Below are 27,312 nucleotides of genomic sequence, written 5' to 3'. Positions count from 1 at the left end.
AGCATGTGGTGTTTTTACAGTAATAAACTAGCAAGATGTTTAGCATGAATTCTGACAAACTGAGATAACCCTGACAGATTTTCTGTTTAAAATATAAGGTGGCATTGTACAGTTCCTGTATGTTTAATGAGAAAATCCATGCAATGCAGTATACTCTATTGTATTTTCTAAAAAATGATTGCCAAAAATACTGTTAAGAAAAATAATTTACAAAAGTGACTCACAAGTGCCTTAGCAGAGACAGCTGTACATTTAAGAGAAACTTAATATGCTTGAAAAACATTTAAATTACAATAGATATACATAGTACATGCACTGTACTATACTGTAAGCCTACTTGAGAAATAAGGTCAACATAATATACATTAAAAACCCATGTGAAAAGAATACTTGTTGATGAAGCAACTTGTACTATGCCCAAAACATCTGATAACACTGCCAGTAGATAGAACATCTGTTGTTGTCAAAATCTGGGAGAACACTGCTTTTTGATGAAGGAACCTGTGATGCAGTCAATGTATTTTATGAACATTGGCAATTGACAGTGGGACCTGCACTGTGATCAAAATATTAAAAAACATCATCAATTGATGGTGGAACATGTGCTGTGTTCAAAATAACTTGGATGTTTGTATAGTATGAGCAACCTGCATGCAATTTACATTTAGCCCTTAATCTGAACGTGTTCCTGGAAAATCCTCACACAGTGAGTTCGAGCAGATTTTCCCAAATTAACCCTGAATGGGAAAAAACCAGCATTGAATGTAATTAAACGCCATTTTCTGGGTGAGCCCCGGAGGCTCCCTGGAGCTAGCGGACTGATATTAGCTATATTAATCTTGGGCTTCAGTCAATTGGAGTTCTGCCTACTGGGGAACACGAGCCAGAACCTGGCTCCCTTAGAGAGGCGTAGGGGTTTCCTTAGGCCATTGCTCCCTGTGCCTCTCTGAGAGGGCTAGGTTCTGGCTCGTGGTCCCTAGTAGGCAGAACTCCAATTGACTGAAGTCCCAGACTAATATAGATAATATCAGTCCGATAGCTCCAGGGAGCTGATGGGGCTCCCCACAGAAAATATTGATGAAGTCTATAAACCTGTAATGTCTATTTTTTACCTCACAATACAACACCTACCTAATCATTATTATTATAAACGTTTACAGTAATACTTTGTAATTGCAAATACAATACTAAATGAGGAGTAGAATGCTTGGGAGTTGTCACTGATACAAGAATACAATGAACCATAAAACACAAGATAATGGTGAGGGGTGATGAGATCAAGCATGTGGATATGGGGGTACCAAATCACCTAGGTTGCATGAATCTCGGGGAAAACAGCTCATGTTCTGTACCTATGAATCTCTCCTCATACGATTTTAATATTTTGTAATGAAGCCCCCAAGCCTTTTGCTTTGAATCTGCATTGATGAATATGCACAGATCAAGAGTTAATGTTACAGGTTTACCATGAGAAATGAATTTTGTAACTAGCTCATCAAGACTGTAACTTCCTTAGCTAAATGAATTGTGGGGTTCAGTCCCTGAGCCCATTATGTGCCTCTGTAACCCCTTTCCACTACTGCCCACAAGATAGGTATGGGGTGCATAATAAATGAACTAAACTATGAGAAATGCCAATAAGCTCGGAAATCAATTTGCAGAGCCCAATTCTCACATTTCTACCAAGAATTGTTAATTAAGGTAAGCCACATAGACCTCAGCTGAACCCCCTACATGCTAAGTAACATAAGCTGCATTCACCTCAGCAGAACAACTACATGGTAATTAGTGTAGGCCTCAATCTAGCTGTTAAACATTCCAAATTACTGAAAATCAAAAGATTCAGAATCTTTACAAGCATTTTAAGTACAAAAGTAATACATTAATTTTCTGCATAAAAAGTCCTGAAAACTCATAATTACTGTTGAATTTCCTTTATTAACACTCCATTCCTCAAACAGAGGATATACTGCAGTTACAAATATTTTAGATAACTAATATGATATTTAAAATATTATAAAAATGAAACTTCAGAAACTTAATGCACATTACAGTACAGTATTTACAATATACTTGCAACAATATCTAAAACACTGAGTTTGGTACTAATGATTAGTCTTTGGAATTCTGTTCAGCTGTACATTAATGTTTCAAATATACATCATAACTATTAGAAAAATACCCAGCATTTACCTGGTTACCACTAAAAGTCAACAGTTTCATTATGGGGTTACCTTGAGGTGCTTCCGGGGCTTAGTGTTCCCGCGGCCCGGTCGTTGACCAGGCCTCCTGGTTGCTGGACTGATCAACCAGGCTGTTGGACGCGGCTGCTCGCAGCCTGACGTATGAGTCACAGCCCGGTTGATCAGGTATCCTTTGGAGGTGCTTATCCAGTTCTACTGCAATATACAACTGCTTCTTGAGAACGTTCTCCAACAATGAAGTGAGAGTTACTCCTCGTTGTAGTGATACGAAATCACAAACACACGCTGCCCGATACTAACAATTTGGGTCATAATCTACTTTATAACAATTTATAACAGTCTGAAATTCATTACGGCAAGAAAATAAGCAGTGTTCTAAATGAATATTGACAAAACTAAAAAATCAGGGGTCAGACAAGTACATTCAAACAGGCATAAAATATTGTTAAAAATTATTTCTAACTCATTTAAAGCCCTGAGAGATTGAGCTATTACAAGTATTTTCATCCCAAAATATAAATAATTATATATATTATATTATATATATATATATATATATATATATATATATATATATATATATATCACTATAAAATCAATTATATATATCACTATAAAATCAATCACTATGAAAATCAATTGTATTAATTACTTTAATACAAAATGGGGACAAAGTACATAAATGTAATAGGTGCAATATATTGTGTTATACATTTTGATGGGTATTATTTGTACATATTGTATCACCGAAGGCCAAGGTTTACCTAGGTAGAATACTTAGGGAAGGGGTTGTCAAAGGTTCAGTCCAGGTCAGGCACTTTAACTTTTACATTATTCAGCAACTTTTAAGAATATTTTGAGAGTTAAAGCTCTCAGTTAAAGTTAAATACAGTTAAAGCATGGTCATTAATTTTTAACATAAAGCAGGATGTGAATGGAAGGGTCATCTTTTAGTAATGCCATCTGCAAATTTTTATACTACATGGCTAGCAGAGTTCTTTCGAACTAGTCAACAGTGATGTCCTCTGATCTCCAACACACCTTCCAATGGAAGTTAATACCAGGAAGCATGTAAAGTCTCAATAAATCCCATAAAAATATTAAAAACTTTTGTATACATTTATCATTAGGAAGATTTTGAAAAAATTCTCTTTATACTAACTTTTGTTTACCACTCTTGCAGCCGAACTTTAAACACGTCTACATGTGTGATCAAAATGCTGCTGCTTGATTATTTCCCATTAAATGGTTACATTGAGCATTAAATTTTCACATGTTAATATACTGCAATTGCAGAGTATGAAATACATTACTTTAAGAATTATTCTTTTGGCTTAGGTATCAAATATTATAACAATTGTTAGTATTTCCTGCCTAGTAGTATACACTATATAAGCAAAATACTTCAAATCTAAAAAGAAATTGATTAAGGCTTTATAATTTTATGTTATGGTGTAGAGCTTATTATTGGATATACTGTGGCTACCCATCTTGTCATCATGTAAATACTGTAACATGAATGCAATATTTGGAAGCAATGAATGAATGTTATAGGCTTTAAGGGCAAGGGCATGTTTTAATGGCAGTATTTGCTACCTCATTAGCCAGTTCATTGGAGACGATACCAATATGACTAGATACTGTAGCTGCTGATTGTACCCTCCATAATAAACAATGCTCATCACAGATGAACACATCCTGGAACAAAGTTGCAAGAAATTGTGAATGTATAGGTCATCTCAAGAGAAGCGGTCCACTGCTGAAGCACTTACAAAAACCAACACAAGGAAAGATAACTGGTAGCTTGTTGGTTCAACAGTTGGTCAAAAGTACACACGACAGCTTGTTTGCACACACATAAGAACTCTTCACTTGTAGCATTAGTATGCTGTAAAATTAATTCTGGTCTACTGCCCAACAACTGGCATAGCAACTAGTCAGGAAGACTGTGTCAGGTGACCTATCAAAAAACCTTGTAGTGGTGTACATTAATTATGTTGTAAGGATGCCGGACTGTCCCCAGAGAATCTATTTGTGTCTTAATTTTCTTTTAACCAGTAATACCATTGCATAGTAAGTTTCTTCTTTGTCGGTGGAGCTGTAGTTGTGAGATAAAAAAAGGTCAAGCACATCTCTTGCCTTTTCAGTTACTTCTATAAATATTATAAAACCAAAAACCAGTGTCTATCCAGACACCACATAAGATGGTACTTAACAATTACCCATAAGTACCATCACTGCATTCTTTCATATCTAAAAAAATATATTCATTAAAATTGTAATTGATTATGAGTTAGTGTGAGGTCTTTTAAATAACCAAGAGGTTAACCCTTTTGATTAAAACAAAGAATTCCCTCTCAATAGTTCTAACACACACAAAAGATTATGTCTTCAAAAGCCAAAAACAAAGCTTTGCCCACTGTACAGCAAAATCATTTTCTTCTGTAGAACATAACTAAGCAGTATACTTGCCTACAATATTAATTTCTTATGAAACTGACTACTGTAGGTTCATTTATGAAGCTATCAAAATAAGTTTAACACCAAACAGTATACAGTATGAACAGCTTGAACATGGCAATTTGGAATTTATATACTGAATTTTCCACTTACAAATGACTAACAATTATTGACATACTACAGTATTTAAATCTCAATATTTTTTCAAGATGTAATAATTTTTTCTAATGCATTAACCCTTACAATGCACAACTGTTCCAGTCATTTGCTTACCCTACATGCAAATTTAGAACAAATTGGAAAATTATTATTTTTACGAGTTTCTTGTTTCCAAATGTGTGTAATGTACAGTACACCAAAAATAATAAAAAATATGAGAAAATATGTAATTCAAATTCCATTATTTTACTTGGATATACTGCACAGACTTATAAATTAAATACTGATATTGACATACAGTATTAAGTTCTGAAATTAGATTAGAAGTGTTCCCCATAATTTTAAAGTTTCTCTTACAGGAATCAAAGATAAATGGTACAGTTCGTACATCATATGACGTAAGCGGCACTCTCAGGGTTAATTATTTGGGTAAAAGACTAGCTGGGAATGTTTAGAATTTTGATACTGCAAGAATTTTCCAAGGGTGGAGTAGATGGGTGCTGATGATGATGATGCCGACGGTGGTGGTGTTGATTGTGATGCTCAGCCTCTCTAAGTTCTTCTTGTTCTGGCTCTTGTAAGTGATGTGAATGCTGATCACAATTATCTGGCTCCAGTTGGTCTTGGTGATGTATGCTTGGACCAAAATTCTCACAATCTTCAAGATTTCTTTGAAGATTTTGATGAAGTTCTTGTAGATGGTCATCCTGGGGATGGACATTTTGACCAGGTTGATCAAGTGCTTGTAGCTCCTGGGTGTGGTGAAGAGGGTGTTGAATGGGTAGTGAGAGTGAACTTTCTTTATAAAATTCCTGTTGAACTATTTGGTCAAACTGAAGATGATTTTGTAAGTGGTCTTGTCTCAAAGACTGATGTAATTGATCTGGTCCATGTGAGGATCGCTGCAGATGATCTTGCTGCTGTGTTTGATGTTGCAATTGAGTCTGTCGTCTATTGATTTGTTGCAAATGACTATCTCCACCAGTTTGATGCAAGTGGCTGTGTTCTCTTGAGGTTTGTTGCAAATCAGTACTGTGCTGTCTTGTAGGATGTTGCAAATAATCCTGCTGCTTTGAAGGCTGCTGCGAATGATCATGTTGACGTGGTAGTTGACGAACATGGTCTTGTGATGGCTGCTGTGAATGATCATGTTGACGTGGTAGTTGACGAACATGGTCTTGTGATGGCTGCTGTGAATGATCATGTTGACGTGGTAGTTGACGAACATGGTCTTGTGATGGCTGCTGTGAATGATCATGTTGACGTGGTAGTTGACGAACATGGTCTTGTGATGGCTGCTGCGAATGATCATGTTGACGTGGTAGTTGACGAACATGGTCTTGTGATGGCTGCTGCGAATGATCATGTTGACGTGGTAGTTGACGAACATGGTCTTGTGATGGCTGCTGCGAATGATCATGTTGATGAACCGATTGATGAAGAGAAGTATGTTCTTGAGGCAATTGTTGTAAATGAGCTTGCTGCTGATTTATCTGTTGCATATGATCTTGTCGATGGGATGATTTCTGCAAATTACTTTGTGAAGTGTGATGCAGATGATTATGTTGTTCTGGCAAGTGCTGCAGATTATCATGAGATAAATGTTGCAGAGTCACTTGCTGATGTGATATTTGCTGCAAATTGTCTTGTGGTGGCTGTTGCGATGACTGTGACAGCTGAAACTCTTGCGATGGCTGTTGCATATGATTCTCTTGGTGATGAACACTAACATGTTGAGGATAAATAGAATCACATGGCGAGAGGAGATGAGGTGAGGAGTAATGATGAGGGGCCTGTTCTACTGTGGAAGAGATGGAGGAAGGCGAGGGGTAACGCTGCAAGGGGTGTTCCACAGAAGGGGAACCCCGACCTACAGAATGTTGATAAAGACCATCACTGGCCTCATCTGTCACAGCTAGCACTGCTGTCAGAAGTTTCATGGCATCCACCTCTTTAGTATTACTCTGTAGAGATGTACCAGTGTTCACATCCTTAAGGGGTTCAGCTTGAAGGGCTGGACAGCTACAGGGGCAATATTTCTTATGGGCCTTCAGCTGTCGTCTTCGGAAAAATGTTTGATCACAATCTTCACACACATATTTATCCCTTATGTGTTCACTGCTATCATCAACATCTTGTTCAGAGCCTGAATTACCTTGTGTAGTTCTCAGCACTGGATGATTTGTCCGCTTATGACGCACTAACTCCTCCTGACATGAGAAGCTGACAATACAAGATGGACAGCTAAATGAGGCATCTTCTATTTCAGTGTGATCAAGTTTATGATGCTCATAGGAGACCTTATCTACAAAAATATGGCTACAAATCTTACATTCATAATGTTCATCACACTTGTTGTCACTGACAGACACACTGTTATTATGAGTTCGGATGTGTTTTGTTAGAGTCCCTCTCTGATTAAACGCAGCCCCACATTCTTCACACACATATGGTCGATCACCTTTGTGTATTTTCATATGCGACCGTAGAATCTCTTTTCTTTTAAATGTTCCATTACACTCTTCACAACGAATTGCTCCCTTTCTGTCATGAACTCGTTTTTCATGCTGAGTCAAATATTTATGGGTAGTAAAAGTGGATGGGCATTTGTTACATTGGTATGGTCTTTCACCACCATTATGGAGTATTTTATGAATCTCTAACTTCTTTGCTTGATTGAAACTTAAACCACAAATGTTACACATATGTTGTAGTTTGATCTGGTGATGAGCAATGTGCTTTCTCAGATTTTCTTTCTCACGAAATTTATATCCACATTCTTCACATTTCCATGGCTTCTGATTGGAATGGATTCTTTTGTGACGCTGCATGGCTGCTCTTTGGGTAAATGAGGAACCACACACCTCACACACAAATGGTTTTTCTCCTGTGTGTCTACGTCTGTGACTTTTCAAGGTAGATAGAAGCCGAAACGTTTCACCACATTCACTGCATCTGTAGGGTTTTTCTCCTGTGTGTTTTCTTTTGTGTGTAACTAGCATACCTGCCCCATTAAATGCAACATCACACTGGTCACATTTGAAAGGCTTCTCACCACTGTGCAATCGTTTATGTACCTTCAAGCTGCTAGTCTCAGTAAAGCAAGTTTTGCACTCATCACAACTATATGGTTTTTCCCCAGTGTGCACCTGCAAAAAGAGAGAAAACCAGTAAAACTAAATAAAAAATAAATACAGTTGTACCTTTATTTACAAATTTAATCCGTTCCAAGAAACAGTTTATAAACCAAAAATTTGTAAACTGAAATGAATTTTCCAACAAGAAATAATTTAAATTGAATTAATCTGTTCCACACATCCAAAAATATTAACTTAAAAATACATTTTATACAGACTACTACTCATATGTTGTACTACAATATATCTTACCTTTATTGAGGACTCTTGTTGGCATATGGAAGACAGTGAGGAGGAGGGAGAGGAGGAGAGGTGTTAGTGTAGTGATGACTTCTCTGGGAGTACTCTCCTATGTTTTGCAGGCATACCACTAGGACCTGGTTGTGACTCACTGCTTGCTTGTCTTACTAAGAATCTGTCTAAAGACACTTGTTTTTCCCTACGTTTTAACACTTGTCTGTAGTGAGACATCACATTGTCATTAAAAAGGTTAATGTAATGGCCTGCTACAGCTTTATCTGGGTGAGTTTTTTCAACAAAACTTTGCAGTTCTTCCCATACTTCACACATTTTCTTAATGAGGAATTGACATCTTCTACTGCCTCTATTCTCAACTAATTTCTTTGGTTGAACTTTACCACTGACTTTCTAGGGACCCATGGAGTGATATACGTATAATAATTACTTTTATGTTCAGAAACCAAAAAACTAGCATGAATGTAATGAAATGTCATTTTCTGGGTAGAGCCCTGGAAGCTTCTTGGAGCTACTGGACTGATATTAGCTAATAAGTATTAGTATGGGGGCTTCAGTCATATGGAGTTGTGATGCCTACCTGGGACCACTAGCCTCTAGTGTGTTTTCACTATTGTGTTTTCTGCGGATCTACTGCAAAGACCTCGCATTTAGGGAAGGGTGCCACATAGACTGGGAGACGCCTTGACCACACCGACACGAAGAGGTTCACCTCTAGGGGCCCGAACATCCGGCAGAGCCAACTGAACAAAAACCGGCATCGACCATCCATTTCGTGTACAGGGGAGTGAACTGCGAGGCCGTCCGCCAGGATGTTGGACACGCCCCTGATATGAACCACACAGAGAGCTAAACCCCGAGAACTCAGTAGAAGAGCCACTCGAAGCAGCCAGCCCAAAAGAGCCATGGACCACAGAGATCCCCCCATGGTTCAGACAATGAATCACCGGAGCACAGTCCGAATGGAGCCGGATCGTAGAGCTCCGAGCGAGCCGAATCTGATACAGAATAAGCGACACTAGCACCAAATGCCCATCCCGACCTGCAGATACCCGAGCCCTGGCACGACCCCTCTGGGAAGCACAAGAACGCGCACCCTGGACAACCAACATATCCGAAAAAGGGCAGCAACTAGCATAAGCTGCCTGCAGAAACTGAGGCACAACCGAGTCCGCAAACAACGGCAGACAAAACGGAGACGAAAACTTAAGAGTGAGGGCCCAAGCAGAATCCACAGAGAGGGTGAAGACAGCCTGCCAACACGTGAGGTGAGAGTCATAAAACAAGGACACTGCCTCCCGGAGGATAGACCTAAACAGCTTAAGCAATGCTTAAGTCAACAAGGAAGACGACAACCTGGCAGCCATCTCCTCCACATCCTTCTCAAGCCAGTCCAAGGACAGCTCGAAGGGGGGAAAGAAGTGTAGGACCGAGGCCAAATGCCCACGAGCGCGAAGATCTTCTGCAGCCAGAAGGGAAGGGACCTGGACGTGCAACTGGAGCACAACAACCTCACAAGGAAGCACAGGGGCATTCAAGCATGCATTATGAGGCTCAAATGCACTCCTAAGTACACCTGCAACACTGTAGTGAGCTCTCGCTACTCAAGAGTACAGGAATGACAGAATATATGCAATACCCCCAACGAAAAGAAAGGGCAGTCCGCAAGCCAGGAAGATGCTGGGACATATCCAATACTGTGAAAAAAACCTAACTCAATGGTTTAATTGGAAGAGGATTTAATTGAAAGAGGATTTCTCCAATCATCATCTTTGTTCAAGGTAGACTAAAAGAATAATTAACCATAGAATGTATTACACTAATTATAAATTTACACATTTCAAGCATACATAGTTTATTTTCAAGTGATGGAACTGTACTGGGCATTTTAGATTTATACCATTAGGGAGGTCAGGTACATAATACAAATAGGTGAAGAGTATGGCATAAAGGGAGGAAGAATAGGGCATAAATGGGGGATGAATGGGGGACATAAATGGGGATGAATGAAGCAGAAAAAAGGGAAGAACATACAAAGATTAATCTGGTGTAGTGGGCATGGCGTTTTGAGCAGTGTCGTCTACATTGGTATCTTTGTGTTCCGGTCTTGTTGGTTGGTAGAGTGAATAGTTTCGTTATTTGGGTATTTATGGTAGGTTGTTTGGCTTTTATATGAATGGCTTCAAGAATTTTTAATCCTCTTACATCCTGAGTTTGCAAGTATTTTTATTCAACATTTCTCTTGTTACGGTGATGTTATGGGCTTGTCTCATGTGATATTTAGAGGCACCTAACTGAAGATGACCAATCAAATGCCTAGTAAGCTTGGTCTACGTCATACCTATGTACAGTACTTGGATTGAATGCTACATCTTTCATGGGGGTAGGTGTACATGTATACCACATTCAACAAGAACATTTGCCATTTGCCGTCAAGTGGCAAATGGAATTTTGTGTGAATAAATGCCATGTTATGGAATGTGGAATCGGAGAAAATAGACCACACACAACTTACAAATTATGCGGAAAGGAATTACAGAACTTTAATAGAGAACGAGACCTAGGGGTAGTTTTGGAGTAAGCTGTCACCAGAAGAACACAAAGAACATTGCGAGAGGAGCGTATGCGTTGCTTTCCAACTTCAGACTTGCTTTTAATTATATGGATGGTAAAATACTAAAGAAACTTTTAATGATTTTTGTGAGACCAAAACTGGAATATGCAGCAGTTGTATGGTGCCTAAATCTCAAGAAGCACATAAATAAACTGGAAAAGGTGCAACAGCATGCTACAAAATGGCCTCCAGAAGTGAAAAACAAGAGGTACGAGAAGAGACTAAATATTAAATATTAAATTAAATATGCCAAAACTAAAAAGATAGAAGAAAGAGAGATGATATGATCACCACTTACAAAATACTAACAGGAATAGACCAAATTGATAAAGAGGAATTCCTGAAACCAGCAACTTCACGAACAAGAGGACACAGATTCAGGCTAAGGAAACAATGGTGCTGAAAAAATATTAAAAAATTTTATTTTACAAACAGAGTGGTAGACAGTTGGAACAAACTAAGTGAGAAGGTGGTGGAGGCCAAAACCGTCAGTAGTTTCAAAGCATTATACGACGAAGGAATAAAATCTTGGAAGACGGGACACCCCGAGCGTAGCTCTCATCCTGTAACTGCACTTAGGTAATTACACACGCACACGCACACACACAGGCTTGCCTTACAGGCTTGATAGAATTCTACGATCAGGTGACACAGATTAAGCAAGAAAGAGAGGGCTGGGCGGACTGCATTTTCTTGGATTGTCGGAAAGCCTTTGACACAGTACCGCATAAGAGGCTGGTACATAAGCTGGAGAGACAGGCAGGTGTAGCTGGTAAGGTGCTCCAGTGGATAAGGGGGTATCTAAGCAATAGGAAGCAGAGAGTTACGGTGAGGGGCGAGACCTCCGATTGGCGTGAAGTCACCAGTGGAGTCCCACAGGGCTCTGTACTCGGTCCTATCTTGTTTCTGATATATGTAAATGATCTCCCGGAGGGTATCGATTCATTTCTCTCAATGTTTGCGGACGATGCTAAAATTATGAGAAGGATTAAAACAGAAGAGGACTGTTTGAGGCTTCAAGAAGACCTAGACAAGCTGAAGGAATGGTCGAACAAATGGTTGTTAGAGTTTAACCCAACCAAATGTAATGTAATGAAGATAGGTGTAGGGAGCAGGAGGCCAGATACAAGGTATCATCTGGGAGAGGAAATTCTTCAGGAGTCAGAGAAGGAAAAAGACTTGGGGGTTGATATCACGCCAGACCTGTCTCCTGCAGCACATATCAAGCGGATAACATCAGCGGCATATGCCAGGCTGGCCAACATACGAACGGCATTCAGAAACTTGTGTAAAGAATCATTCAGAACTTTGTATACCACATATGTCAGGCCAATCCTGGAGTATGCAGCCCCAGCATGGAGTCCATATCTAGTCAAGGATAAGACTAAACTGGAAAAGGTTCAAAGGTTTGCCACCAGACTAGTACCCGAGCTGAGAGGTATGAGCTACGAGGAGAGACTACGGGAATTAAACCTCACTTCGCTGGAAGACAGAAGAGTTAGGGGGGACATGATCACCACATTCAAGATTCTGAAGGGGATTGATAGGGTAGATAAAGACAGTCTATTTAACACAAGGGGAACACGCACAAGGGGACACAGGTGGAAACTGAGTGCCCAAATGAGCCACAGAGATATTAGAAAGAACTTTTTTAGTGTCAGAGTGGTTGACAAATGGAATGCATTAGGGGGTGATGTGGTGGAGGCTGACTCCATACACAGTTTCAAGTGTAGATATGACAGAGCCCGATAGGCTCAGGAATCTGTACACCTGTTGATTGACGGTTGAGAGGCGGGACCAAAGAGCCAGAGCTCAACCCCCGCAAACACAACTAGGTGAGTACAACTAGGTGAGTACACACACACACACACACACACACACACACACACACACACACACACACACACACACACACACACACACACACACACACACACACACACTGTAGAAGAAGCTGTACTTTACTTTAGCTGTACACACTTTAGCTGTAGAAGAAGCTAAAGTAGTAGATAAAATTGTTGGCCTCGTGGAAGGTCTTACAAACAGAGAGAATGTGTGCGACTACAGGAGAATAGGCAGGTACGTAAAAGGGAAAGATCGACCTTTGAGGATCACCCTAAACGGTGCCAAACAGATGGAAGAAGTACTAAGGAATGCTAGAAAATTGCAAAGGGATGAGGATGGGAAAGGGTGGTCGTTAAGACGAGATCTTTCAAAAGAAGATAGAGAGAAGCTGAAACTGAACCTCGCCGAGGCAAAACATTTAAATGAGAGCAGGAATGAAGAAGAAATAAATTCTTTTTTCTACAAAGTGATAGGGGTAGGCAAACCAGTAAAGTGGTACATAAAGGCAAACCAACAAAATCAATAGAGAGAGGGGGAGTGAAGAATAAGGAGAGGGGGAACAAGTTCCTGAAGATTGCATACACCAACATAGATGGAGTGAGATCGAAGATACTGGAGTTAAGTGATGTAATACAGCTGCAGACACCAGACATTGTTGCACTCACGGAGACAAAACTTGAAGATGTAATTTTAAATGAGGTCATATTCCCAAGGGGCTACTCAATTTGGAGACGGGACAGAAAAATTAGGAAAGGCGGTGGCGTTGCTGTGCTGGTAAAAGAACACTTAAAGGTGAAGGAAATAATGACTGCCAATCCACAAGAAGTTGACATAATAGCACTAGAGATCTGCTATGAGGATGATAAACTAATGATGATAAATGCATATAGTCCACCGCCAAGCAGCACATGGTCAAAGGAGGAGCTAGATAGTAAACGTCAAGGTCTTATAACAATAATGAGAGAGATTATAGCGAGAGCGGATAACGATAGATCACGACTGTTGATAGTCGGTGACTTCAACTTGAAATCCATAGACTGGGAAGCATATGAAGCTAAAACAGAAGATTTTTGGACCTGTAAATTTGTAGACCTCATCCTGGAAACATTCTTGTATCAACATGTTAAACAAGCTACGAGGATGAGGGAAGGGGACGTTCCCTCCATGCTAGATTTGATATTTACCAGGAAGGAGGAAGAGATATTTGACATTCAGTACCTTCCTCCCTTGGGTAAAAGTGACCATGTCTTTTTGGGAATAAAGTATGCAATGCATTATAAGCTGGAAGAAAATAAGGAGGTTGAAGCAGTTGAAAAACCTGACTTCAGGAGAGGACATTATGGTGACCTTAGAAATTTTTTTAGTGAGTATAATTGGACAGACTTGATGCTAGGCAAGGAAGTGAATGAGATGTATGGCAAGTTTTGTGAAATATATGATAAAGGCACAAAAAAATTTATACCAAAACAGAGATGCAGAACTAGGAAACAGGATTGGTTCAATAGAAATTGCGAGAGGGCTAGAGACCGAAAGACACAAAAATGGAATCAATACAGGAAGAGGCCGAACCCCCAAACATACCAGCGATACAAAGATGCGAGAAACAACTGCACGGCAGTGAGGAGAGAGGCAGAAAGAAATTTTGAAAAAGGGATTGCGGACAAATGTAAAACAGAACCAGGTCTATTCTATAAATTCATAAACAACAAATTGCAGGTAAAGGATAATATTCAGAGGTTGAAAATGGGAAATAGATTCACGGAAGATGAAAAGGAAATGTGTGAAACACTAAACGAAAAGTTCCAAAGTGTGTTTGTACAAAATGAAATCTTTAGGGAACCAGATACAATAAGAATTCCAGAGAACAACATTGAACACATAGAGGTGTCTAGAGACGAAGTGGAAAAAATGCTCAAGGAGCTCGGTAAGAACAAAGCAGCTGGCCCAGATGGCGTTTCACCATGGGTTCTGAGAGAATGTGCATCTGAGCTCAGCATTCCACTTCACCTGATCTTTCAGGCATCCCTGTGTACAGGAATCGTAGCAGACGGGTGGAAACAGGCTAACATAGTTCCAATCTACAAAAGTGGCAGCAGGGAAGACCCCCTCAATTATAGACCTGTATCATTGACAAGTGTAATAGTGAAAGTATTGGAAAAACTAATCAAAACTAAATGGGTAGAACACCTAGAGAGAAATGATATAATATCAGACAGACAGTATGGTTTTCGATCTGGAAGATCCTGTGTATCGAATTTACTCAGTTTCTATGATCGAGCCACAGAGATATTACAGGAAAGAGATGGTTGGGTTGACTGCATCTATCTGGACCTAAAAAAGGTTTTCGACAGAGTTCCACATAAGAGGTTGTTCTGGAAACTGGAAAATATTGGAGGGGTGACAGGTAAGCTTCTATCATGGATGAAAAATTTTCTGACTGATAGAAAAATGAGGGCAGTAATCAGAGGCAATGTATCAGAATGGAGAAATGTCACAAGTGGAGTACCACAGGGTTCAGTTCTTGCACCAGTGATGTTTATTGTGTACATAAATGATCTACCAGTTGGTATACAGAATTATATGAACATGTTTGCTGATGATGCTAAGATAATAGGAAGGATAAGAAATTTAGATGACTGTCATGCCCTTCAAGAAGACCTGGACAAAATAAGTATATGGAGCACCACTTGGCAAATGGAATTTAATGTTAATAAATGTCATGTTATGGAATGTGGAATAGGAGAACATAGACCCCACACAACCTATATATTATGTGAGAAATCTTTAAAGAATTCTGATAAAGAAAGAGATCTAGGAGTGGTTCTAGATAGAAAACTATCACCTGAGGACCACATAAAGAATATTGTGCAAGGAGCCTATGCTATGCTTTCTAACTTCAGAATTGCATTTAAATACATGGATGGCGATATACTAAAGAAATTGTTCATGACTTTTGTTAGGCCAAAGCTAGAATATGCAGCTGTTGTGTGGTGCCCATATCTTAAGAAGCACATCAACAAACTGGAAAAGGTGCAAAGACATGCTACTAAGTGGCTCCCAGAACTGAAGGGCAAGAGCTACGAGGAGAGGTTAGAAGCATTAAATATGCCAAAACTAGAAGACAGAAGAAAAAGAGGTGATATGATCACTACATACAAAATAGTTACAGGAATTGATAAAATCGACAGGGAAGACTTCCTGAGACCTGGAATTTCAAGAACAAGAGGTCATAGATTTAAACTAGCTAAACACAGATGCCGAAGAAATATAAGAAAATTCACCTTCGCAAATAGAGTGGTAGACGGTTGGAACAAGTTAAGTGAGAAGGTGGTGGAGGCCAAGACCGTCAGTAGTTTCAAAGCGTTATATGACAAAGAGTGCTGGGAAGACGGGACACCACGAGCGTAGCTCTCATCCTGTAACTACACTTAGGTAATTACACTTAGGTAATTACACATATTGTACCCAATAAGCACACTATTGATGTTTACTTTACCTTCATATGCCTGATAAGCATTGCTTTAGCAGAGAAGGCTGTGCCACACTCATCACACTTAAAAGTTCGCTCTCCAGTGTGACTTAGTTCATGTACCTGGTAAAAAACATCAGCACATGTAATTTTTTTTACACAGTAAATGTCAAAATAAAATTCTGGTTTATACTTTGCATCTGAAATGCTATCTGTCAAGGGTTGCCAAATAATGCCAAGAGTGCAGGATGCACAAAGAATGTCCCTGAATGACAATTAAAAGCATATTAGAAATACTATAGTTAGATATTGTATATAACTTGCAGACAAAAATCTTCATAAAATTAATAATGACATGTGAGATGACTATCAGGAGACAGGAAAGTGGAATTAATAAAATGTTTAAAACACTGCATTAAATGGAATGAAATGCCTTGCTCAGAATGTCCTCGACATGCTAGGACAACTTTACTTCCCAGATGGACAAGTACTTTTCAAATTGCCTTGTCCCCAACAATAAAAAAAAGTTTGGGTATCTCAGTAGAGGCCATATCTCAATCCACACTGAGGTAAACAACTCATTATACTGTATTCAGAAACTCTTCAAACCCATCAAAACCCTCTCCATACATGCCTAGGATACTAAAAATTGCCAAGAATCACGTAAGGATTAATTGTTTATTACAGTCTCTCAAGAGCTAAGAGTGATCACCTGGCTGTAAAGTGATGGTAGGCATCTCCCCCAATCTACTTAATATTACTGTAGTGCTGCCCTGTAGTGCCAATTAGTGTACTTCACAAGTGCTTTTTAAAGTTCAGTAATTCTTTAAAAATTTTGAACTGCTATGGATTGTTTGGAGGACATTGACAAGGCAATGAAACAGATACTTGTTCTTTGGGAAAGTAAAGGTGCTCAGGGTCTGGAGCAATATCAGCATCATGACTCAGGGAAGATAATGAGGAATCTTACACAAAGTATTAAATATTGTACAGAGACTTTATACTTCAGAATACAGGCAGCACTTGCTATGCCAGCGTTCTATACTGTATATGCAAAATACTGTAAACAAGATAGGTACAGTATTAAACCCCCAAATTTGCTATGCAAATGATAGCCTTAAAAAATGTCCACACTTTTCTGGATTACATTCTTGCATCATGACCCTTTCCATGCAGTATGCAATGATACTTTGACTGCAGTTTAACTGAATGAGGAGAAAAAAGTTCACTCTTAAAGGTTGCTGCAATGCATCCACCATCATCCCAAATATCTTCTTTATAAAAAAGGCCATTTTATATTGATCATCATGCACCCATCATGCACAGTGAGAGCTGAGTGTACAAGACAGAAAGTAAAGACATATGTCAGTTAGAATAAACACACCACAGTACAAACCTTGAGTCTGTCTTCTTGTGGAAAGGTCTCATTACAGTGCTTGCATGAGAATGGTTTCTCAGGAAGTGGCAGTGGATGTGTGGTCTTGGGTTCAAGTGCTAGCGAATCATTCTCACACTTGACACAAGTAGTTGCAATTTTGTTAGAATGAGCCTGAAAGATAATTTTCTTCTTTTATAACACACATTTCCCCTGAAAGTAAAACTTCTACAAAAATAACTCAATCTGACAGTAATTGGTCAAGTGAAGCTATGTAAATGATCTAAACAGATATTTAGCAGCCATTCCAAACTTTGTTTAGCACTTTTGAGAAAAAGTGACAGCATTTATCTTTTTTTTTCAAATACTTTGACTGTACTGTATATGTTTTGACATTAGTCAATCAAGAAAGGTATTCTCCAGCAGTTATATCTCCGTATGCAAAAACAGCTTACAGTGTTTAAGTCTCTGGTACCAATGTGACTTCCACAGGTTACCAGGCTCTTGACCATGTCCAGCCTATTAGAAACCCGGATTACACTTTGATTCTCTCACTGAGGCTAGGGAAGCACATGGATCAGAAATAAATGAAAAACAAAGAAAATTGCCCAGAATGTTACAGACAAAACAAAAAAAAAATCACTGTTCTTAAATATAAATTAAATTTAAGAAACTAAGTAATTGATAGTTGGCAGCAGGTAAACAACTCCTGCTTCAGCTTAACTGGCTGCCAAACAATGGCAGTTCATGTCAATCTGAGTCTAAGAAAACTTGAATAATGGTGCCACCCAAATTGACAATTTCCATGGGAAAGGAAGAAGAAACAAGGAGCTACCCAAAAAGGGACATGTTATTATATTTAACATTTTATCTTTGGGGTGCCCCCTTAGTAGCTCTCCAGTGTTTACTCAAAATGACTTTGATGAAAGGGAACACATAGTCACAAGAAAAGACAAATAGAAATGGCTTACAATTTGAGAAATCGGCAGACCAGGGCACATGAAAAAAGAGGGCCTCTGAGAATGAAGGGCAGAGGACAAAGAAGCAAAGAACCCAATGAAAGTAGCCCAATGAGGGAAAAGAAATGAACACCATACACACACATATGAAAAAGGCAAACAGGATTCCAGCCTAATAAAGCTAAGAATAGCAACAGCCAGCAGATGCTGTTACCCAAACATTAAGCCAGGAAAAAACAGAAAAGTAATAGTCAACACCCAAGAATACAAGAAAAACGTGAACCCTTGTGATAGAAGAAAGCCGGCAACCAGACAATGACCCAGACCGAACACCAAAGTCCACCTGGACGGTGAAAAAACAGGGAGACAAACACCTCAAACCACAACCAGGAAGAGAATCACAAAAGAACACCCCTAAAGGGGACACTGGTAGGCAAATCATCTGCCAGGAGGGAACTCAACCCAAAACCTTGGTCAAGCTGCCATCACCAAAACCTGACAAAGAGGAGCGCAAAGCATAGACAATAATCACATACAACAACAGAATATGGGAAACAGCTAAATGGGCCTTGATGCAAGTCAGGGATAGCCCTGGAGAATCAAGAAAGGGACCAAGACAATAAGGAGAGTATGCATACAATTAGCGATGCATAGGAAGGCCAGGGAGGCCTTGAATTGCAGAGGGCCAGGATAAACATATGGATACAAAGGAACCCAACCTCGATGGTAGGGGGCACCATCCCAACTAACATGGGTAGCAAAAGTAGGTGACAATAACAAGCTACTTTAAGTGACCTCAATTCTGATTTTGGTTTTTGTAAACTATCCAAGTTCTCAAGGATTTCAGTTGAAGTTGAAATCATTTTTTTTTTTATTGATATCTGCAGTGCTGGGTGCTTCCCCTTTAGGTTCCCTGTTTTTGTTCTTCTCTGTGGGTATTGAGTTTCAGGGAGTCAATGGGGCTCCCCCCAGAAAACCAGCATGAAATGCCAATTTCTGGGTGATTCTCCTCCCTGACACCTTCCCTTCCTCAGGTCGGTGGCATATGTCATCATTCTAGAGCTGGCCGGCTACCTCCTCCCCCCAACGAGGGAGGAGGTGGAGCTAATTAGTAGGGGCCTAGTTTCACAAAATTTTGGTTGTTTGTTGTTATTGTTGTGGGAGTTCGTTTGACATTTTGGAGGTTACAGTCTCGTTTTAAACCATGCAGTGGTTGGTTTTGATTCGCCTATCTTTCTGGGTGCCTTCTCTAGGTGATGGCAAAGATGATAACCATTAAATGTAAAGTGATCATAGGCCCTCACTCCCTGAGCCTCTCTGAGAGACTAGGTTCTGGCTCGTGGTCCCCAGTAGGCATAAAGAACTCCACAACTGATGACACTAAGTAGTATGGCACTTAATCAGTGAAATAGCTTCAGGGAGCCGATGGGGCTCCCCTCAGAAAGTCTAAATTAGGCAATAAAAAATAGCAAGTAAAGGCAAGGGTGTTGAAAGCTGATGCTGACTGACTGAGACTTTGTACAGTATCAAGAACCTAGGCAAGATTAACTGAGTGAACAGTAAGAACAAATGCTTAAGAAATTTCTTCTTTTTGATCTTGTAACCTTAATCAGAATGTCTAAAACTACCTCTGGTGAGATTTTATAGGAAGTTACAATTTTGAAGGGAATAAAGTAAAAATCTGGTCTTTTAAAATACTGTACCAAATAAAGACAAGGGTATTGGAAGGGTCTGGAAAATGAATAAGAGCTAAGAAAAAAATTTAAGGGGAATAATATAATAAAGTGTGTATTTTCAAAAATGCTCATTTTGATATTGTAACATCATGTACCGGGAAGCTACAGAGGACCAGCACAGAAAGTGGGCAGATATGGGGAATGTGTACGCATAGAGCACAAGTGGTGGAAATAAACAGTACAATAGATGTTGGTAGGGAGGTAATGAATGATAATTTTTTCTTCTACAATTTACATAAAGTACTTTAAATCTAAGAAACAGCTGATTTACAGATATTTAGTTTGTATGTGATATCATTTATCTAATATGATTATTTGATTTTGGAAAGAAAGATGAAACTTTTTGCTTAGAAAATCTATAACCCACTTTTCCCCCAACAAAATTTACATTTGATTCTGGAAAATGCCTCCTTGATATCATGGAAATGGGAGATGAAGCACAAATCCTGATGAAATATTTGTCAATTCAGTCTGTGACTCAAAGTAATTACAGCACTGTACTTTAACTCCTCAGTATGAAAGTATAAATAAATCTACCATAACCCTACATTAGCTAAAACAACAATTAGTGTAACCATCTTCATAAGGCACTTATGATGAGGTAATCTGGTAAACAAGGCACCACAGCCACTGCGCTCAAACTCAGGCATTTTCTCATGCTTTTCAACACTAACCTGATCTAGAGTGTCATCTAATGCATGTTGTGTCGATAAAGCATGTGGAGTCATGTCCAATGCAATGAGGGAAGGATGCAAATGTGGCAGTTGATGTGCTGATGAGGGAGGAGAAACAGCAGCCATGTGGGTAGGAGCCTGAGACATGAGTGTAGGCTGTACTGGCGGTAACTGGTGACCAGGCGAGAGATCCAGTGCTGATGATGTCAGTGTAGTTGGAGATGGAGGAGATGGCTGCACCTGTGGAAGAATCTAAACTGATTTCAAGCAACTTGCCAAAACACTGCTGTAATTTATGAAAAACTGAGATGATCTGATGTTTTAATAAATCAAATAATAAACATACAGTACTTTATAGCAGATCTCAAAATGTGGTAAAATTGTTAATGAAATTTGCATCACTAGACAAAAATAGAAACTGGTAATCAGGCTTCAAAACATTTGGGCCTTGTGGTAGTGAGAAAATTATTATTTATAACAACTAGCCAAGAAATACAACACCTTAACATAGTGAAATATATATAATTGGGTAATTACACACAAAGAGACCTGGGAGTGGATGTAACATCAAATCTAACTCCGGAGGCACATATAAATAGGATAATGACAGCAGCATACTCTATGCTAGCAAAAGTTAAAACATCACTCAGAAACCTAAGTAAGGAGGTATTTAGAGTGCTTTACACTGCCTATGTGAGACCAGTCTTTGAGTATGCTGCCCTACCTGAAGAAATACATAAGGAAACTGGAAAACATTCAGAAATTTGTGACGAGGCTCATCCCAGAATTGCGAGGGATGGAGTATGAAAAGCAACTGAAGGAACTGAACCTGATGGTGCTAGAAAAACAGAGGGAGCAAGGAGATATGATAGAGACATAAAATACTTGGGGGGATCGACAGAGTGGAAATAAATGAAATGTTCACATTGAATACCAACAGAACAAGAGGGGCATGGGTGGAAGCTTGAAAAGCAGATGAGCCATAGAGATGTATACAAAGAAAGAGTAGTGGGAAAATGGAATGAACTAAAAAAGCAAGTTGTGAAAGCAAACTCTATTCATAATTTTTAAAGCAGATGTGATAGGAAAATAGGACAAGAGTCATTGCTTTAAACAACTGGTGGCTAGAAAGGCAGGATCCAAGAGCCAATGCTCGATCCTGCAGGCACAAATAGATGATATAAATAGGTGAGTGCCCCCACACACATACTGTACTAAAGAAATTGTTCACGACCTTTGTGAGACCAAAGTTGGAATATGCAGCAGTTGTGTGGTGCCTATATCTCAAGAAGCACATCAACAAATTTGAAAAGGTGCAAAGACATGCAATAAAATGGCTTCTGGAACTAAGAGACAAGAACTATGGTTAGAGGTTAGAGGCACTAAATGTGCCAAAGCTAGAAGATAGAAGAAAAGGAGGTAATATGAACATTATGTACAAAATTGCAAGTGGGAATCGACAAAATTGATAAAGAAGAATTTCTGAAACCTGGAACTTCAAGAACAAGAGGTCATAGGTTTAAGGATGTTCACCTGTAGCAATAATCAACTGTCATGTTTTCCTCATTGCCCATTTCTTTCTTTCAAGCAGTTGCTTGTTTTGTTTTGCTTAAACTTTGTAGTTGGTCTCTCAGTTTTCAGTAGATCTCTGATCTCTATGCTACCCTCACCTCACTCAATGTGAGTCTCAGAAGTATGACTTGATTCTTAAGGCATAACTATACCACCACATAAACATCAAGGAACTATTACGGAGACTTTTCGAAGCTTCACATATGTAAACAAATCTAACTTAACTCAAATCTGGTTCCAGCCAACTGACTATGAACTGGACAACAGTCAGGGAGTGCAAGCTGGATCAGGTAAGTGGATCCATGGGTGGGAATGGTGCTGTCACCTGATGTTAACTGATGAAGGTGATCAGAAAGTCAAACGACTGTTTAGCAAAAACCCTCATTGCAGATATATGTGATACCAAGAGAAGGCTAGGAAAGGCTTCGATTTTATGTGTGTTGTCTACTGGAGGCTTTCCAGGCAAGACTAAGTATTCCCTAGTGACTTCCTCGTACTTGAACAACCCTGTACGATTGTTTACAATTCTCTAAGATGTCATGCTATACTGTTCAGCATGATTGTGCACAATTCTATCCTAGGGAAGGTATAGAAATTATTAAGAGAAAGTTTTATACCAGTATGATTATACAGTACTGTATAGCACTTGGAAGGGATACGAGGATGGAGTGAAGGAATGGTGTTCACCCACTTGGACCATTAGGGATCAAATGCCAGCCCAGTAAGAAGCAAGGTTGTCACTGTACTTACCAGTCTATGTGGATAAACTGAACATGGGTTTTATATTTATGACTAGTCAAATGTGATACTGTAGCTCAGAAATTATCTTATTCCTTCTCATTTCTGTCCTCATATGAATAATATGCAATCAACAGAAACCTTAATCTTTCAAACTTGAATTTCCCACACAAGCATCTTGAACTGCACTGCAAGTAATTGCTGTCTATCAGTTTCACTTCATTAAAAAAACAAATTTATGTTAACAAAAATTTACCCTCGCATACCCATTGTAAAATAAAAGTAGAACTCACAGATGAGCATACTGGGACGGATGTGGGCAGTTGTGCTACAGATATGGAGGGCAAAGGGGAAGAAAAGTTATCTGAAATAAGATGAGGTGGAACTGTATACTGGAGGGAAGTGATCACAGTTTCATTGGGCTGGCCTGAACCCACAAGTATACTCTCTTCAGCAGATCCTGTAAGGCTTCTGTCATCAGCTGGGCTGCGATTCCATGACCACTGTATTGTATCTGAAACTATAGGTATGTATGTAAAATATTGCAATCACAGAGATGACCGTGTATTATATATATAGTTAAATAAAAATGGCTTGTGTAGTCCATGACATCTTTACTCAATGTTATATCAATGTCTCACACTTTCTCAAGAGTAATGCAAGACTGGCAATACTGTTGACAAAATTCTGGCAAGTAACAAATAAAATTTTATGTTACTCCTTAATAGGAAGGTCTAGTAAGAATATTTCTTAGTGAAATGCAGAATTTAATACTTACAGATATTCTCTGCATGGTAACTTCTGGTGGCATTCACAAGAATTGAATAAAATCTGATTTATTGTACTGTGTGAACCAAATCATAGTTTTGGAAGCATCCACCAGAATTTCATACTTAGGATACTACATACAGTATTATGAATTGAATGTGGGTTCATGAGCTTAATAATAATAGTTTCACCAACATACACTGAAAGTAAATACTTACAAATATACTCTGGATGTGCTGTTGGGTCCGTAGCCAAGCCATAGTTTCGGAAGCATCCATTAGAAGTTGATGAACTATAAGGTTCAAATGTTTCAGCAGCATGAGTAATTTCTTGAAACAGCTGTCCTCTTGCCCGAGCATCCTCTGCAGCTTCCAGAGATGACACAGATGACCCTTCAACAAACACCACAGAGCTACTGCTGTTGCACAAACTTGAGAGATTTTCCGGGTCATTCTTGATTTGAATTAGATCATGATGCATTGACTCCAGGAGATTTTGTCTAGCAGTAACTTCCTGTTCCAAGATAAAAATTTTAAATTTTTATTACAGTACTTACTGTACTAGTACGAGAGCGATTGACGAAGGAGAAAAATAGTCAAGCACTGGATGTGTAATTTACCCGAATTTACTTTTGGGCCACCACCTCTCTAGTGGCTTTGAGAGGGACAGGTACATTCATTCACATCAAAGGTACATTCATTTTTCTTGATGATGTCCTTGGTTACGATGATCTGATAAGCTGAACAGATTTTTATATTTGAACAGTGGTAGACTAGTATTGTATACTGGAACTTCATATATGTATACTGTACACTTATGAGGATGTCTAAGTAAGGCAATTCCAAGAGGTATTCCCAAACAAAGGAGTAACATACTGAAAAAGGTACTGTACATACAAGAACAAATTAAAATGGCTATTTCTATCTTAGTGAGAAGAAATAGTTGGAAGATGGGTTACCACCCCAATTTTAAATTCTCAAACTTGGGAAAGAATTTACAAACCTGAAGAGAGTCCCGCCATGAGGAGGGTCGAGATGCATGGTGAGAATGGTAGTAAGTCACAGTCGACACAGGAGGCAGGACGTCTTCAGATTCTGCAGTGCCTATATCTTGGAAACGCTCTCTCGTTTCCCCACCCATGTCCACCATTTTGTTGCATGTGATGGCACTTGGTGCAAAACAAAAATTCTGAAAATCAAATTATAAAAGATAAAATTCCAATTACTTAAGTAAATGGTAGCACAAATCTGAGCTGAAATATGCACTGTATAGTGATGTAATTGTAAGTGACAAAGAATTAATGGGAATAACACCAACATCAGGCCAGTGATGAACTATTTTACAATGTTATTTTATCAAATTAATACAGAACTACGAACAATGACTTAGTTATTTTCCAGAAGGCTACTATAATACACTTTACTTTATTTCTCATTAGCCCAATTTATATCTAAAAATCCAGCATTGAATGTAATGAAACACTAATTGCTGTGAGAGCCTCGGTGGCTCCCTGAAGCTACTGTATCACATATTGATATGGTACCATCTACTATGCTGCATCATCTGTGGAGTTCTATAAGCCTAATGGGGATTAGTGCCAGAACTACACCCCGACTAAGAGGAGCAGGGAGCAGTGAGAGTCAAAACAAACCACTGCTGGCTTAAATAGTCCACAGCCTTAAGAAATGTCAAAAGAGCCCAACCATTGCCAGATTTTTCCTGATGATTGGATTTTGAACCGCAGCATTGTCTTAGCATTATAGAACTGCTTTAGCGGGTAAGCAGTTCCATCATCTCAGTTGCAGACTTTTCTTCCATTTCAATCTTCCATTGAACATGCTGTAGATGATCTCTATCCCTCCTGTAGTTCCCTTTTCTGTATTCTCTCATGCTCTTTGTCCTGTTTCCAACTCTCTCTTTCAGTTATACAGTACAATGTAATCACACACGATAATGCAGAAGTCACCGACTCCTATTGATACCTCACGTTTAGTTCTCATTATCTCACAGGTGAGGAATCTCTCTAGCATATTTTGGGTAAACACCAGGGCTAGGATAGCTGGTAAATCACCTTCTCTTATTGGGTCCTTGATATGCTGCCACATGAGGTGTTTGTACTTAGTGTTCACAGATCTTGTTCTCCATGTTTCATCTTCCTCAAGGAACCTTCGTTGACCAGTCTATTTCACCGCGGTTAAAACCCACAAAAATTACGATCTTTGCTCTGACTCTCCTTGCCAATGTGGCCACCTTTTCTATAATCTTCAGATATGTTTTGTTGCATTTATTATATTCCTCCCTTGACCTTCCTGTACTAATGGAAGGATATAAAAAACACTTAAAAGATGCAAATAACACATCATTTTCTTCCTGGTCCTCTGTTATCATACCTTGTATGAAATCCTGTTGTGGAGAATTTACCTGAATTTACCTGGATCCCACTATCTCTCAAACATATTCAATTGGGGCAAGTAGCTGGCAGCTTGTCAAAGGTACCCCCCCCCCCATTGTTCCTAAGGATTTTTTCTAACTGGATTTAGAATTGAAGTGCAGTATAGTCTTGTCATTTACGGCTTCAGCGGGTAGGCAGTTCCATGAGCTTATAACCCTGAGTGAATACGGCAACTGATGGCTGAGGACTCCAGCAAGAAGAGAACACAGTACCTGACAGGTGAGGAACCAAACTAATCCAGTAGGAGAACACAGTACCTGACAGATGAGGAAAGCAACTCACCCAGCAGGAGAACACAGCACCTGACAGGTGAGGAACCCAACACACTCAGCAGGAGGAGACCACAGTACCTGACAGGTGAGGAACTAACACTACCAGCAGCAGGAGGAGAACACAGCACCTGACAGGTGAGGAACCCAACACACTCAGCAGGAGGAGAACACAGTACCTGACAGGTGAGGAACCAACACTACCAGCAGCAGGAGGAGGCCACAGCACCTGACAGGTGAGGAACCAACACTACCAGCAGCAGGAGGAGGCCACAGTACCTGACAGGTGAGGAACCAACACTACCAGCAGCAGGAGGAGGCCACAGTACCTGACAGGTGAGGAACCAACACTACCAGCAGCAGGAGGAGGCCACAGTACCTGACAGGTGAGGAACCAACACTACCAGCAGCAGGAGGAGGCCACAGTACCTGACAGGTGAGGAACCAACACTACCAGCAGCAGGAGGAGGTCACAGTACCTGACAGGTGAGGAACCAACACTACCAGCAGCAGGAGGAGGCCACAGTACCTGACAGGTGAGGAACCAACACTACCAGCAGCAGGAGGAGGCCACAGTACCTGACAGGTGAGGAACCAACACTACCAGCAGCAGGAGGAGGCCACAG

At 39.6% G+C, this 27,312-nt stretch overlaps 1 protein-coding gene across 4 annotated transcripts; it reads right to left on the bottom strand.

Moving 5' to 3' along the window:
• Window positions 1-1,918: 1,918 nt before the first annotated feature.
• On the bottom strand, window positions 1,919-26,985 carry LOC123772683 (uncharacterized). 4 transcript variants are annotated; one of them, XM_069303515.1, is made up of 8 exons: window positions 26,916-26,985; window positions 24,968-25,153; window positions 24,184-24,478; window positions 23,491-23,717; window positions 20,888-21,139; window positions 17,540-17,692; window positions 16,171-16,266; window positions 1,919-7,972 (listed from the first exon to the last, which is right to left on the bottom strand). In XM_069303515.1, exons 2-8 carry the CDS (start codon window positions 25,112-25,114, stop codon window positions 5,261-5,263), a joined length of 3,882 nt encoding a protein of 1,293 aa, XP_069159616.1. In that variant the 5' UTR covers window positions 25,115-25,153; window positions 26,916-26,985; the 3' UTR covers window positions 1,919-5,260. The 4 variants fall into 4 exon arrangements, with proteins under 4 accessions (XP_069159616.1, XP_069159614.1, XP_069159617.1 ...); XM_069303513.1 differs by having other exon boundaries at window positions 26,866-26,952; XM_069303516.1 differs by having other exon boundaries at window positions 20,888-21,127; window positions 26,866-26,952.
• Between the last annotated feature and the right edge of the window lie 327 nt (window positions 26,986-27,312).

Source organism: Procambarus clarkii, chromosome 50 (assembly GCF_040958095.1).
Source record: "Procambarus clarkii isolate CNS0578487 chromosome 50, FALCON_Pclarkii_2.0, whole genome shotgun sequence".
Lineage (NCBI taxonomy): Eukaryota > Metazoa > Arthropoda > Malacostraca > Decapoda > Cambaridae > Procambarus > Procambarus clarkii.
This window is presented reverse-complemented; position numbering and strand designations above follow the sequence as displayed.